The sequence below is a fragment of the Myotis nattereri genome (genome assembly GCF_964212035.1).
Source record: "Myotis nattereri genome assembly, chromosome: 16".
NCBI lineage: Eukaryota > Metazoa > Chordata > Mammalia > Chiroptera > Vespertilionidae > Myotis > Myotis nattereri.
Window position 1 is genome coordinate 13,146,193 of NC_138091.1, and position 14,114 is coordinate 13,160,306.

Consider the following 14,114-nt stretch of genomic DNA (forward strand, 5'->3'; position numbering starts at 1 on the left):
AAAATGTTAATCTGTGATGTGGCTACACTGCTATTCCCTGCAATTTTCTGTATGTTTGAAATATTTCATAGTTTTTAAAAAAAGTAAGAACTACCATAAGAAACGAGCAAAATAAACCAAAATAAGTAGAAAAAAAGAAAAGAAGTGACCAGAATAAAAAAATTAAATTAGAAAATAGAAAAATACAGAAAATTAATGTAACTGAATGTTGAATCACTTAAAGATTAAGAAATATGAGCCGAGCCGAGGTGTGGCTCAGTGGTTGACCTAGAAACCTAAAAGGAAGTCACGCCCGATTCCAGATCAGAACACATGCCTGGGGTTGTGGTGGTTATGCAGGAGGTAGCTGACCAATAATTCTCTTTCACCACTGATGTTTCTAACTCTAACTCTCTCTCCATCTCTCTTCCTCTCTGAAATCAATAAAAATAAATTTTTAAAATAAAATAAAAATAAATTTGATAAACCTCTAGCCAGACTAATCAGGAAAAAATAGAGAAGGTGCAAATTACCTACATCATGAATGAGAGAAGGAGAGGGAGGAAACATCACAATAGATTCTACAAATATTAAGATGATAATAAAGGACTATCATAAATAATTCTATGCCAATTAATGTGACAATTTAGATGAAAGGGTCAAATTTCTTCAAGTAAATTTACCACCAAGATCACTTTAGAAGAAACAGGTACCTTGAATAGAATTCTATCTTTGGGGAAAAAAACTAAGATGGCGGCATAGATAAACACCGGGAAATAGTCGCCTCCCACAGCAATTGAAAATTATCCCAAAGGACGGAGCAAACATCGTCCAGAAAAACAGGAAGGCTGGCTGAGTGTAATTTCTACAACTAGAAGACAAGAAAAGCACGCTGAGAGCCAGAGGAGCTGCGGAGGCTGAGTGCAGAGGTACGGCGGCGGCTCGCGCGCGCGGAAAGGGGGTGGCACCTGAGGACGCGGCTGTCTTTTTGAATCACAAGCTCCCGACTGCTCTGATCTCCGGTTCTGGGAAGTCTCTGGGGACCCAGGACACATACGGGGAGAGGCTGCTCTCTCAGGCGGCAGCGGGCGAACTTGAGGGCGGATTTCCCTCAGAGGTGCTTGCAGCCATTACCGGGACACTGAGACGTGCGACTCCGGGCGCGGAGAATCAGCCATTGCTTCTTTCTCCGGCCTTTTGACTCCCTGAGACCCCGCCCCACCCAGGCTGGGGCAGAGGCTTTTGCATGTGAATGCCCCGGCCCTTTGCAACCTGATAATTACCTAACTGCAGCCGGGCCAGCCAGACCCAGAACTTCCAAGAGAAGGCCCAAGGCCCTGCAGCGGCTTGCATTGCTTCACAGCTGAGCCTCTTCTTGGCCCGGCTGTGAGGCCTCAGGCAGGGGCTGAATTAGCACCTCCTTAGATCCAGGAGCCACTGTACCCAGTGGTCAGAGGGGGACCATTCTCCCACTTCAGACACAGCTGCTTCCCACAGCCAATTGGCCTGGAGGTCAATTCCTCCCAGTGATCCTACATCAACCAAGGCACCAAGAGTGCACCAAGAGTGTCCACCCCAGGTAACTGGGGAGGCTGAGCTTCTGGGCCCTACAGGACACCTGGCGCACAGGGCCACTCTATCAACACAGGGAAGCAGCCAAAATGCGGAGACAGAGAAACAGGTCACAATTGTCAGAAACGGAGGAGGACAGACGACTGGATATAGAGTTCAAGGCCACGTTTATAAGGTTTGTCAAGAATTTTATGGAAACCGCAGATAAATTTAATGAATCCCTCAAGGAGTATAGTGAGACCATGGAGGACATGAAAAAGGAACAACTAGAAATTAAGCATACACTGACTGAAATAAAGAATATTTTACAGAGATCCAACAGCAGACAAGAGGATCCCAAGAATCAAGTCAAAGATTTGAAATACAAAGAAACAAAAAATACCCAACCGAAAAAGAAAAAAGAAAAGAGATTCAAAAAGTATGAAGATAGTGTAAGGAACCTCTGGGACAACTTCAAGCGTACCAACATCAGAATTATAGGGGTACCAGAAGGAGAGAGAGGGCAAGGTATTGAAAACCTTTTTGAAGAAATAATGACAGAAAACTTCCCCCACCTGGTGAAAGAAATGGACCTACAAGTCCAAGAAGCGCAGAGAACCCCAAACAAAAGGAATCCAAAGAGGACCACACCAAGACACATCATAATTAAAATGCCAAGAGCAAAAGATAAAGAGAGAATCTTAAAAGCAGCAAGAGAAAGACAGTCAGTTACCTACAAGGGAGTACCCATCCGACTGTCAACTGATTTCTCAACAGAAACCATGCAGGCCAGAAGAGAGTGGCAAGAAATATTCAAAGAGATGAATAGCAAGAGCCTGCAACCAAGATTACTTTATCCAGCAAAGCTATCATTCAGAATGGAAGGTCAGATAAAGAGCTTCACGGATAAGAAAAAGCTAAAGGAGTTCATCACCACCAAACCAGCATTATATGAAATGCTGAAAGGTATTCTTTAAGAAGAGGAAGAAGAAAAAGGAACTCTTACCATTTGCCACAGCATCGATGGAACTGGAGAGCGGATAAATACCACAAGATCTCACTTATTTGTGGAATATAATGAACAACATAAACTGATGAACAAGGACTGATTCAGAGACGGAGAGGCTTTGATTGGACTGTCGGGCCTTGGAGGGAAGGTAGGGGAGGGTGGGGGCAAGGGGGAAGGATCAACCAAAGGACTTATATGCAAGCATATAGGACTAACCAATGGACACGGACAACGGGGGGGTGAGGGGATGAGCGGGGGGTGGGGGGGTGGGGGGGGTAGAGGGTACACATATGTAATACCTTAATCAATAAAAAAATATTTAAAAAAAAAAAGAATTCTATCTTTGAAAGAAATTGATTTGTAGTTGAACATCTTCCCACACAAAAAACTCCATGTTCAAATGGCTTCATTGGTGATTTCTATCAAATATTTACAGAAGAAATAATACCAATTCCATAAATTCTTCCAGAAAACTGAAAATGGGGTAATATTTCCCAACTCATTCTATAAGGCTAGCATTATACTGATACAAGGCAAAAAAATAAAACCATTATAAGAAAATTACAGATAAATATCTCTCATGGCATGCATATACAACTTCTAAATAAAATTTTAGCAAATTTAACAATATATAAAAAAATAATACATAATAATCATGTGGTTTTAGCCCAGAAAGACAAGGCTGGTTTAACATTTGAAAAGCAATCCATGTAACTACCATATTTTAAAAAGAAAAATTTAGCATACAATCATCTCAAGAATGTATAAAAACAATTTGACAAAACTCTAATATCCATTCCTGAAAAAAACTCTCAGCAAACTAGTAACAGAAGGGAACTTCTTCAGCCAAACAAAAAACATCTATGAAAAACCTACAGCTAACATAATTAATGGTGGAAGGCTGAATGCTTCCCTCCTAAGATCAGAAACATAACAAGGATGACCACTCTCACCATTTCTATCCAATAGCAGTGCACCAGAGGATTCTAGCTAGTGCAATAAGAAATGAAAGAAAAAGAACAAAACAACAACAAAAATGGAGGTAGGGAGGAAGGGAGTGAAGGAAGAAAAAAGAAAAGAAAGAGAGTATGAGAGAGAGAGAGCGAGAGCGAAGAGAGAGAGCGAGAGCGAAGAGAGAGAGAGAGAGAGAGAGAGAGAGAGAGAGAGAGAGAGAGAGAGAGAGAGAGACCCAAATTGGAAAGACAGAAATAAAGGCTCTTTATTCACAGATGACACGATAATCTATGTAGAAAATATGATAAAATTTACAAAAAGCTTCCAAAATTCATTGAGTTTAATAAGGTTACACTACACAAGATTAAAAACAAAAAACAAAAAAACAAGAATAGAGACAGCGAGATCCATGTGAGAGAGACACATCAATAGGTTGCCTCCCACAGGCACCTCAACCCAGGTGGGGATGGAACCTGCAACCCAGGTACGGTGCCCTTGACTGGGAATTGAACCCCAGACTCTTCAGTGTGTGGGGTGATGCACTAATCGCTGAGCACACCAGCCAAAATGCCAGCTTCTTTTTTCTTTTTTTCTTTCCTTTCTTTTCTCTTTTCTTTCCTTTCCTTCTCTTTTTCTTTCTTTCTTTTCCTTTCTCTTTCTCTCTCTCTCTTTTTTTTTTTGTCCAAGGGAACAGGATCCCACGTAAGGGTAATAGATAGTATGAAGTCATAAGAACCTGACTGAGCTTGCTTACCTGTTCCTATCTGTTTAGGAATGGAAAGAAGGTTGCTGTCTGCTGTTGCTGGAACACAGTAGGCAAAGAGCAGAACCATAAAGGAGACATAAACAGCAATCAGATAGTGAGAAGCTTTGCAAGTAAAGTGCAAAGTTTATTCTCAGTGCAATTCTCCGGGGTCAGGTTACCTGATGTACCGTTTAAGATCACGCTGCTGCATGCGGAATGAACCCAGAGGGGCAGGACTGGATATGGAAAGACTGGTTAGACTGTGGCTTGGGCCAAGATTATAGCAGTGAGATGGCAAGGAAGGCCACCGCAGGTATTAGGTTATATTCTGGAGGTAGAGCCAGTAGAACTTACTGACTGGAATGTAAGGAAATAAGAGGAATGAAGATAACTCCTGACCTTTTGGCCTATGTACTTAGGCTGATATGACCAATTGTGGAGATAAATCCTAGGGGTGATGAGGGTTTGGGAAGTGAGGTAGTAAGTTGAGAGTTCTCAATTTGTCCTCATAGTAATTTTGAGTTGCCTATCAAATATCAAAATGGAGATATTGGTTAGGCAGTTGTACGAGCCTAGAGTTAGGGGAGAAGTCAGGGTTGGAGATATAAATTCGGGGGGGGGGGGGGGACTAAAAAGAAAACAAGAATCAATTGTATTTCTACATATTAGTCATAACATAAGAGGAAATATTTTTTTTAAATCTCATTTATTAAAGCATCAAAGTATATCACATACTTAATTTAACAAATAATGTGAAAAGACTTATATGGTAAAAACTGTAAAATATTGCTGAAAAATGTCTTAAAGATGTAAATAAATGAAATAAAATACCATGTTAATCGGTCATTAGACTTAATACTGTTAAAATATTGATACTCTCCCAACAGATGTATAGATTCAAAATAATCCCAATCAACAATTCTGGGGATTTGTTTTTATAAAAACTGACAAGCAGATACCAAAATCTATATGGAAACGAAAAGGGCCTCAAATAGCTAAAACTTATTTTTTAAGAAAAATGAATTTTAAAGACCAGTAAGTACTACATGATCTCAAGACTTTCTATAAAGCTAGAATAATCAAGACAGTGTGAAACTGGTGCAAAGAGAGACAAAACAGATGAATGGAACAAACTAGATAGTCCAGAAATAGACCCACACACTGATTCCTGGCAAAACTACAAAGGATATCCAAATGCAAAAAAAGCAAACATCAATCCACACCTCTCACCACATAAAAACTAATTCTAAATGGATAATATAATTGTGATGTCTAAAACTATAAAAGTATGAGAGAAAAACATGAGAGAAAATTTGAGTGCAGCAAAAATTCCTTAGATACAACACCAAAAGCACAATGCATAAAAGAAAAAAACAGACAAGTTGTCCTACATCAATATTAAAAACTTACGCTTTCTAAAATAAATATTTAAGTCCTAGCTGGTTTGGCTCGGTGGATAAAGCGTCAGCCTGCGGACTGAAGGGTCCCATGTTCAATTCCGGTCAAGGGCACATACCTGGGTTCGGGCTTCATACCCAGTAGGGGGCATGCAGGAGGCAGCCAATCAATGATTTTCTCTCATCATTTATGTTTGTATCTCTCCCTCCCTCTCCCTTCCTCTCTGAAATCAATAGAAATATATTTTTAAAAAAAGACCAAAAAAAAGACACTTAAAATGTGTAACAGATAAGACACAGACATGGGGGGGGGACAAACATTTGCAATCATATATCTGACTAGTGGCCCAGTGCATGAAATTCATGCACATTAAAAGGGAATTAGAGAAAATATTTTAATATTGCGGGTATCTGGCTCCCTCCTGTCAGAGTCTGGCCGGCACCCAAGGGGACACAGCGTCAAGTCCCTGTCAGTGCCCGCAGAGACCCAGCATCAAGTCCCACTGGTGCTACAAGACCGAGTCAAGTCCTGGATGCGAGTATCTGGCTCCCTTCTCCCTCCTGTCAGAGTCTGGGCCGGTGCCCGCTGGGACACAGCATCAAGTCCCAGCCCACCTGCACACCTCACTGAGCATGCAGCCCCATCCACCCGTGCATGCCTGCCAAATACACAGCCTCCTGGTGATTGGTCGTTATGGCATGAGGGCATCACGACCACAGGCTTTTTTATATATATAGATAATAAACCTGTATCCAGAATAACATTTTTTTTAAAAAACTCCCAAAACTCAATAGTAAGAAAATAAGCAAAACAATTAAAAAAATGACAAAAAGATTTGAATAGAAACTGCATCGAAGGAGACAGCTGGCAAGTAAGCACAGGAAAAGCTGTTAAACAGTATTTGTCATTAGAAAAATGAAAATTAAAAATGCAATGAGATTCCACTCTAAATCTAGTAGAGTGGCTAAAAATTAAAAAGACGGAAACCCCAGCTGTTGAGAAGATGTGGAAGAAATAAACTCTCATCTACCACCACTGGAAGCTGCAAATGCAACTACAGTTGACCCTTGAACAACATGGGTTTGAACTTCAAATGTTCATTTAAATGCAGATTTTTTTTTTCAATATACAGTCACCCCACCATATCCCTAGTTTCACATCCTCCTACTCAACCAACTGTGGATCAAAAACAGTTATTTTGGCTCTGCAGTGGGGAATCTGAGAATGCAGGGCGCCGACTGCATGCATTGTTCTATGCTATCTTACATAGGGAACTTGAGCATCTCTGGATTTGGGTACTGGTGAAGTGCCTAGAACCATCCTCTGCAGATACTGAGGGACAACTCTCATTAAGTTTGTGGGGAGTTAAAAGTTATATGCAGATTTTCAATGGTCAGCGCCCCAACCCTCAAGTTGTTCAAAAGTCAACTGGACTTTTAAAAATAGTTTGCCCATTTTTTAAAAAACTGAAACATATGATCCAGCCATCCCACTTCCAGGTATTTAACCCAAGGGAAATAAAATCATACGTCCACCCAAATCCTTGTACACAAATACTCACAGCCGTTTTACTGTAATAGATAAAAACTGGAAACAACCCAAATGAATAAACAAACTGTGGTACGCCCACGCAATGGAAAACTAATACTACTCCACAATCAAAAGGAACAAACTATTTATACATGCCACAACATGAATTGCAAAATAATTATGCTGAGTAAAAGAAAATCTCTTTTAAAAAGAGTACATACTGTTTGATTCCATTTACACAAAATTCTAGAAAATGCAAATTTATCTATAGTGGCAGAAAGCAGACCTACGGTTGCTGAGGATGCTGACAGCAGAAAGGAAGTGTGTATTACCTGTGGGACACAAGGAAACTTGTGAGTGATGAAGTTCATTATCTTGAGTATGGTCATAACTGTACAGGTGCATACATTTGTCCAAACATATCAAATTGTATACTTTAAATATGTGTGGTTTATCATGTGTCACATTAGCTCCATAAGCTGTATTTATAACTTGCAAGGGGGGAAGGAAAGAGAAAGAAGAACATGAGAAGAAGGAGTAGAAAGAGAAGGTGACTATATTCAGCTAATATCACTTTTATATAATCTGATGAATTTCTACAATCAGAACTTACTCAGCAGTATTTCCTACACTAGAATTTCTCCAACCTCAACCTAAGGATTTCCTTGCTATTAAATTCTGACAATTTATATATTAAAAGCCTTTAAGTAAATTATAGGCTAAAATTTACTTTAATTTTTCAATACTACCAAGCTCTTCTTTTCGCAGTCTACAAAGTCTGAAAACAAATTTAGAAACCTGTGCAATTGGATGTCTTAATAACTTACTTAATTGAATCCAAGTTGAACTTGGGGCTTTTTATTTGAGTTTAGGTCCATCCTAGAAAGAAGTATACATGGTTGGAAACAATGGCAACATATAAGTTACCAACTTCAGTAATAAGTATTATTTATTCACTGCTCTAAATAAAGCTATAGAACTTACAAAGGCTCAAAATTACACAATAGCAAGATTAATCTCTACATAGTAGCTACAAGAAGAAAAATACCTTTTCTCAAGTCCCTTGATGGATGGTGACTGAACCAGACCAAAACCTGATGTCTTATGGACACTAAATTATGTGAAATATTCTGGAGGGTTTCTCACAGTGACAGAATTAAAAGCACGTGTCTCTCACACAGTGATGTAAGGCAAAAAGTCCTGACCGCACAAACACTTCCATTCTTCCCTGTCATAAACCCAGAATTTTGGGTCTATTACTAAAACTGAAGGTCATGTAGCCAAAAGAGATCTTTATTTTTAAGTTATCAATCTTAAAAGAAAAGTGTTTCTCTAAACCCTTATTAAATCTGTTTAACATTTTTACCCTTTGTAACTTGAGAAAACAAACTTTGACTATTCACTTCTTTGTTAATCCTTACAAGAGGATATTTTTCCATTTATTTATTTATTGTTTGTTTGTTTGTTTAGAGAGAGTGGAAGGGAAGGGGAGAGACAGAGAGAAAGAAACACTGGTGTGAGAGAGACACCTGATGGCTGCCTTTTGTTTGTTTGTTTAGAGAGAGTGGAAGGGAAGGGGAGAGACAGAGAGAGAGAAACACTGGTGTGAGAGAGACACCTGATGGCTGCCTCCCGCAAAGGCCCAATCAGGGCCTGAGCCTGCAACTGAGGTATGTGCCCTTGACCCTTCAGTCTGCAGGCCGATGCTCTATCCACTGAGTCAAACCAGATAGGCTGACTATGCACTCTTTAAATGAACTTTCTGCTTCTAAAACTTCATTTTTTATTATTGAGAAAGTACCTATTATTTCTCCTATTCTAAGATTTGGGGGAGAAGTTCAAGTTCACTCTCGGCATTTTATGACTATATACAGCTTAACTGTATAGTTCTTAAGATTTCATCTTATCATAGTCAAAAGTTGTAATGTTTAAAAAGGCTATATTTTAAATTAAGCTAAAAGTTCTTCATCCCTAGACCACCTGTGGTATATAATGAATGAACAGTGAGAACTTTGTCTCTGAATTCCCAACTGTGACACTTAGTGGCTGTGTGACTTTTTTCAAATTAGTCCTCTAATCTCAGTTTCCTCTCTGGAAAAAGGGCATAATACCACCAAACTGCCTGAGACCGTTGTGATGATAATATATGTGAAAACGATAGAGCATTCAATAGATGCTAGTGCTTATAACTGCTTATCTCAACTCCCTTCGACCTTCCTGAGATGTAAAACTAAATTGTACTCAGCTATTTGTGAGAAACCATAAGGATACCATTCAGATCCTATTCTTTTTGTTTATAAAAAGCTTTTTGTTTTATGATCAGTAAGTTCTCAATTGTAGATATCACTTACCCTTCTTTTCATGAAATCAGACTTCCACACTACTTAGCCTGGGGCTAGATATTTAAATGTTGCTTAAATGAAGGACTAAATAAATGAACAGGAGCACTAAATTGGCATGTTCAAGCACTAGGGAAGTGAATTCCAGTGAAGGTAGAGCCAGTGGGAGGCTTTAGTGAACACAGCACTGGAAAAGCTGACTACGGAATCCAGTTAGGAGAGAAGATCTAGTCCAATCCTAAATAACAACTCTTTTGCGTAAGATTGAAAAAGGATTTAGTGATTATGAAGAATAAAGTTATGGTTTGGTAAAAGAAGGGGAGAGGAGATACCAAGATTCCTGTGCAACCTAAACAAGTTCCAGACGCATGACCTTACTAACAGAATAACTTGATGTAATACTTAGGCCCAGTATACAGTTATGTACCTGAATGCATGACTATATATATATAGATACAATGTCATACTGATGTGAAATAGTGAAGTAAGCTAAGAAATTCAATGTATTGGGTAAAAAAATATATGAATATTCAACTCATTAAAAAGTACAAGGACAGGAGGAAGAAGAAACTACAAGTATAGAATTAACAGTGATTAATTAGTAATTGAACAAAGAAATAGGCTTTATCATGAAGTAGTATTCTTCCAGTTACTAGAGTTACCTATTAAGAACACACACACACACACACACACACACACAAATAAATAAATTTTAGGGTTGGGTGGAGAATTAATTGATTAACCTCTAAGGTCTTCTCCAATCACAAGATTTCATACTTCTAGTCAGTATACATTTAGTTCTGTCTTATAACACAGTTTATTTTAAGTTTCAATAACTACAATAAAAACCCTAAGGCTTTGTGATACAGTTTCAGCACATCTGAACATTTTCAAAATGAGAATGGCATTTCTAATGAGCATTTAAAATGCTTAAGAGTTCAAAGTTGAAGGTATCACACTACTTTATATGAAATTATATAAGGCTATTGTAATCAAAACAGCATGATACTAGAATAGAAAAAGACACGTAAGTCAATGGAACAGAGAGTCCAGAAATAAACCCATGTCTATATGGTCAATTAATATTTGACAAAGGAGGCAAGAACATACAATGAGTAAAGACAGTCTAGTCAATAAATGATATTGGAAAAACTGAACAGATGCATGCAAAAAAATAAAACTACTAGGTGTACCGGTTAATAATGTGGATTTTTTTCAATAGATGGGAGTTACACATATGTTGATATATATGCGATTTGATATGTATGCTATTTTGTTGTATTGACAACGACCTTCAAAACTTCATATGTCAAATTTGCTGAAGGTGTTAACATCATAGATATTTTTACACTTAAAAATGTCAAATTTCATGCCAAAAAAAGAGCATTTGCAGGAATGCTTTATTTTGAAGAAAACTGCTTCTGAATACTTCGGGAAGCTTATGGTGAACCTGCTCCATATCTCAAGATACTTGCGAACGCTGGTTTAAACGCTTTAGAAGTGATGATTTTGATGTGAAAGACAAAGAACGTCCAGGTCAACCGAAAAAGTTTAAAGACCAACAATGACAAGCATTATTGGATGAACATGCATGTCAAACTCAAAAACAACTTGCAGAAAGATTAAAACATTGCTCCACAAACAATTTCCAATCATTTACAAGCAATGGGAAAGATTTTAAAGGAAGGAAAATGGGTGCCACATCAACTGAACGAAAGACAAATGGAAAACTGAAAAGTCATCAGTAAAATGTTGCTTCAACAGCACGAAAGAAAGTCTTTTTTGCATTGAATTGTGACTGGTGATGAAAAGTGGATTTATTTTGAGACTCCCAAATGCACAAAATCATGGGTTGATCCAGGTCAACCGTCAACACTGATTGCAACACCAAATCGCTTCGGAAAGAAGACAATGCTCTGTGTTTGGTGGGATCAGGAAGGTGTGCTATATTATGAGCTTCTAAAACCAGGTGAAACCATTAATCCTGATCACTAGTGACAACAAATAATCAATTTGAACCACGCTTTGATTGTGAAACAACCAGAATGTGCCAGAAGACACAGCAAAGTAATTTTGCTTCATGATGACGCACCATCACACACTTCAAAACCAGTTAAAGACACGTTAAAAGATCTTGCCTGGGAAGTATTAACCCACCCGCTATATTCACCAAACCTTGCTCCTTCAGATTACCACTTGTTCTGATCGATGGCACACGCACTTTCTGAGCAGCACTTCAAAACATATGAAGAAGTGGAAAATTGGGTCTCTGAATGGTTTGCCTCAAAACAAGAAAAGCTCTATTGGGACAGTATCCATAAATTACCTGAAAGATGGGGAAATGTGTAGCTAGCGATGGACATTACTTAGAATAAAGCACTTTTGATGTTTCTCTTGAAATTATCATGTTTTCTTTGATTACAAAATCCGCATTATTAACCGGTACACTGGTATATCACTTTCTTACACCATATATATATAAACTCAAAGTGGATTAAAGACTTAAATGTAAGACTCAAAACCATAAAACTCCTAGAAGAAAAACAAAGTCAGTAAAATCTCTGACATCTGTCTTAGCAGGTTTCTTTTTGAAGCATTTTGTTGGGCAATGGAAACGAAAGAAGGGAAGGGAAGGGAAGGGAGGGGAGGGGAGGGGAGGGGAGGGGAGGGGAGGGGAGGGGAGGGGAGGGGAGAAGAAAAGGTACATCAAGCCCTGGTCAGGTAGCTCAGTTGGTTAGAGCATCGTCCCAATGCGCCAAGGTTGTGGTTAGATCCCCTTAAAGAAGAGAAAGTATTTATAAATGAAGCAAGGAAATACGGGATTCACAAATGACAGCCATTTTTTTTAAAGTGTAAGATTCACACCTTAACAAAAGGAAAAATAAGTGGTAGAAATTTATGTATAGATCAGTGATGGCGAACCTATGACGCTTGTGTCAGAGGTGACACGCGAACTCATATTTTTGGTTGATTTTTCTTTGTTAAATGGCATTAAAATATATAAAATAAATATCAAAAATATAAATCTTTGTTTTACTATGGTTGCAAATATCAAAAAATTTCTATATGTGACACGGCACCAGAGTTAAGCCAGGGTTTTCAAAATGCTGGCACGCTGAGCTCAAAAGGTTCACCATCACTGGTATAGATTATCAAGGCTATATATTAAACTACTGAGAAATTAACTTATTACTAATATATAGCATTTAACTGTACATTAAGATTGAAGCCTGCCACCCCTTTATTTATCCCAATTAGATATTCATTCGCCAGCTAAAAACCCAGATAGTTCATTCCTACCTCTCTGAAGAGTGCACCATAAAACTGAACAATGTATGGGCAATCACTACTCCGCATTACTACATCCAAATCCATAAGAAGTTGCTTTTGTTCTTTTTCATCCACTGTTGACCGAATTCTCTGTAAAAGAATGACAGAAGATGTCATAATAACATAAAACAACTACAGAAGCTTGAGAAAACCACTACCACAGAAAGATCAAAAATTTCTAAGCAAACTTTGCAAATACTAACCCAACATGAAAGTGATTATCTTTGTTATACTTTACAAGAACAATTTTTACCACAGAAAAACAAAATAGGACATAGGAATTTTTATTTTTAATAAAATAGTACTCGATAACTCTTTAAAGGACCCAGGCTCTCTAAACACAAGCATTCACTGACGATGTTGAAAATTATGCAACAAAGTTCTTCGGTAATGAAAATTAACCATGTGCAAAAGAAAATCATAAGGAACTCTACTTTAAATCATAATCCTGACCTGGAATTCTCCCCATTCACTACTTCCTGAATGGTAAACTCAAAAAGTTCTACCTGACTTTCCAAACCGTGAGTCAGAATGCAGGACAACATAAACATGTTGAAAAAGAACCTAAAACTGAGGAAATAGAGGGCTCTTTGTCTTTTCCTAAGCTGACGAGGCCCTGCTCTGTACACTGCAGACCTAGGGTATATTCCTAACCCATCTACAGAACAACTTCTGTGCACAATCCTAAAATACTGCCACAAAAAATTAGTATCCCCGTGTTCTACCCATGAACAGTATAGGGCATGGAGATGGCCAAAGGGAGAGTTCTCACTGCACTACAGAGATAGAAGTTCAGAAATTATAAAACATTAACAACGAAGTTATGGTTTAACATTAAGGCATACAAACAACTTTTGTTCTCATAAAAATATTCAAAATGTCACACCGCGCCACTGTGTGTAATACATAGCACATACTTACAAGGCAAATTAGTATCAAAAAATACATAAGGTGGCATTTTGTCTTCCAAAGACTTCAAGGTATCTGTCCTCAATGTTCTTGAAAGGGATGAAGGCGTCAATAAGTTCTTGAGCCCATTTTACAGAAGAGAAACCAGAGGCACAGAGAGAATACAAGAGGTGTATTCCATGGGACATGACAATAAGCAGATACATAAGGACTAGAAGTAGGTTCTCTCATTTTCACTTTTCCACACTAAATAGGAATTCCATGCATTTCAAATACAACAAATTTAATTTTGCTATTTAAAATGTAGAGCCTCCTAGCTATAGTACTTCACACCAAATAAAATTTACTACTGGCATCCATCCATATATGT

General features: G+C 38.2%; 1 protein-coding gene across 3 annotated transcripts in view; it reads right to left on the minus strand.

Moving 5' to 3' along the window:
• MAP2K4 (mitogen-activated protein kinase kinase 4) overlaps positions 1–14,114 on the minus strand; it is a 120,260-nt gene that overhangs the window by 33,008 nt on the left and 73,138 nt on the right. For 2 of the 3 annotated variants that reach the window (XM_081110265.1, XM_081110266.1), the window contains one exon: positions 12,806–12,925. In XM_081110265.1, the coding sequence (XP_080966391.1) occupies positions 12,806–12,925 (120 nt within the window). Of the gene's footprint in view, positions 1–7,456; positions 7,499–12,805; positions 12,926–14,114 lie in introns of all 3 variants that reach the window. The other variant, XM_081110264.1, reaches the window with a different exon arrangement.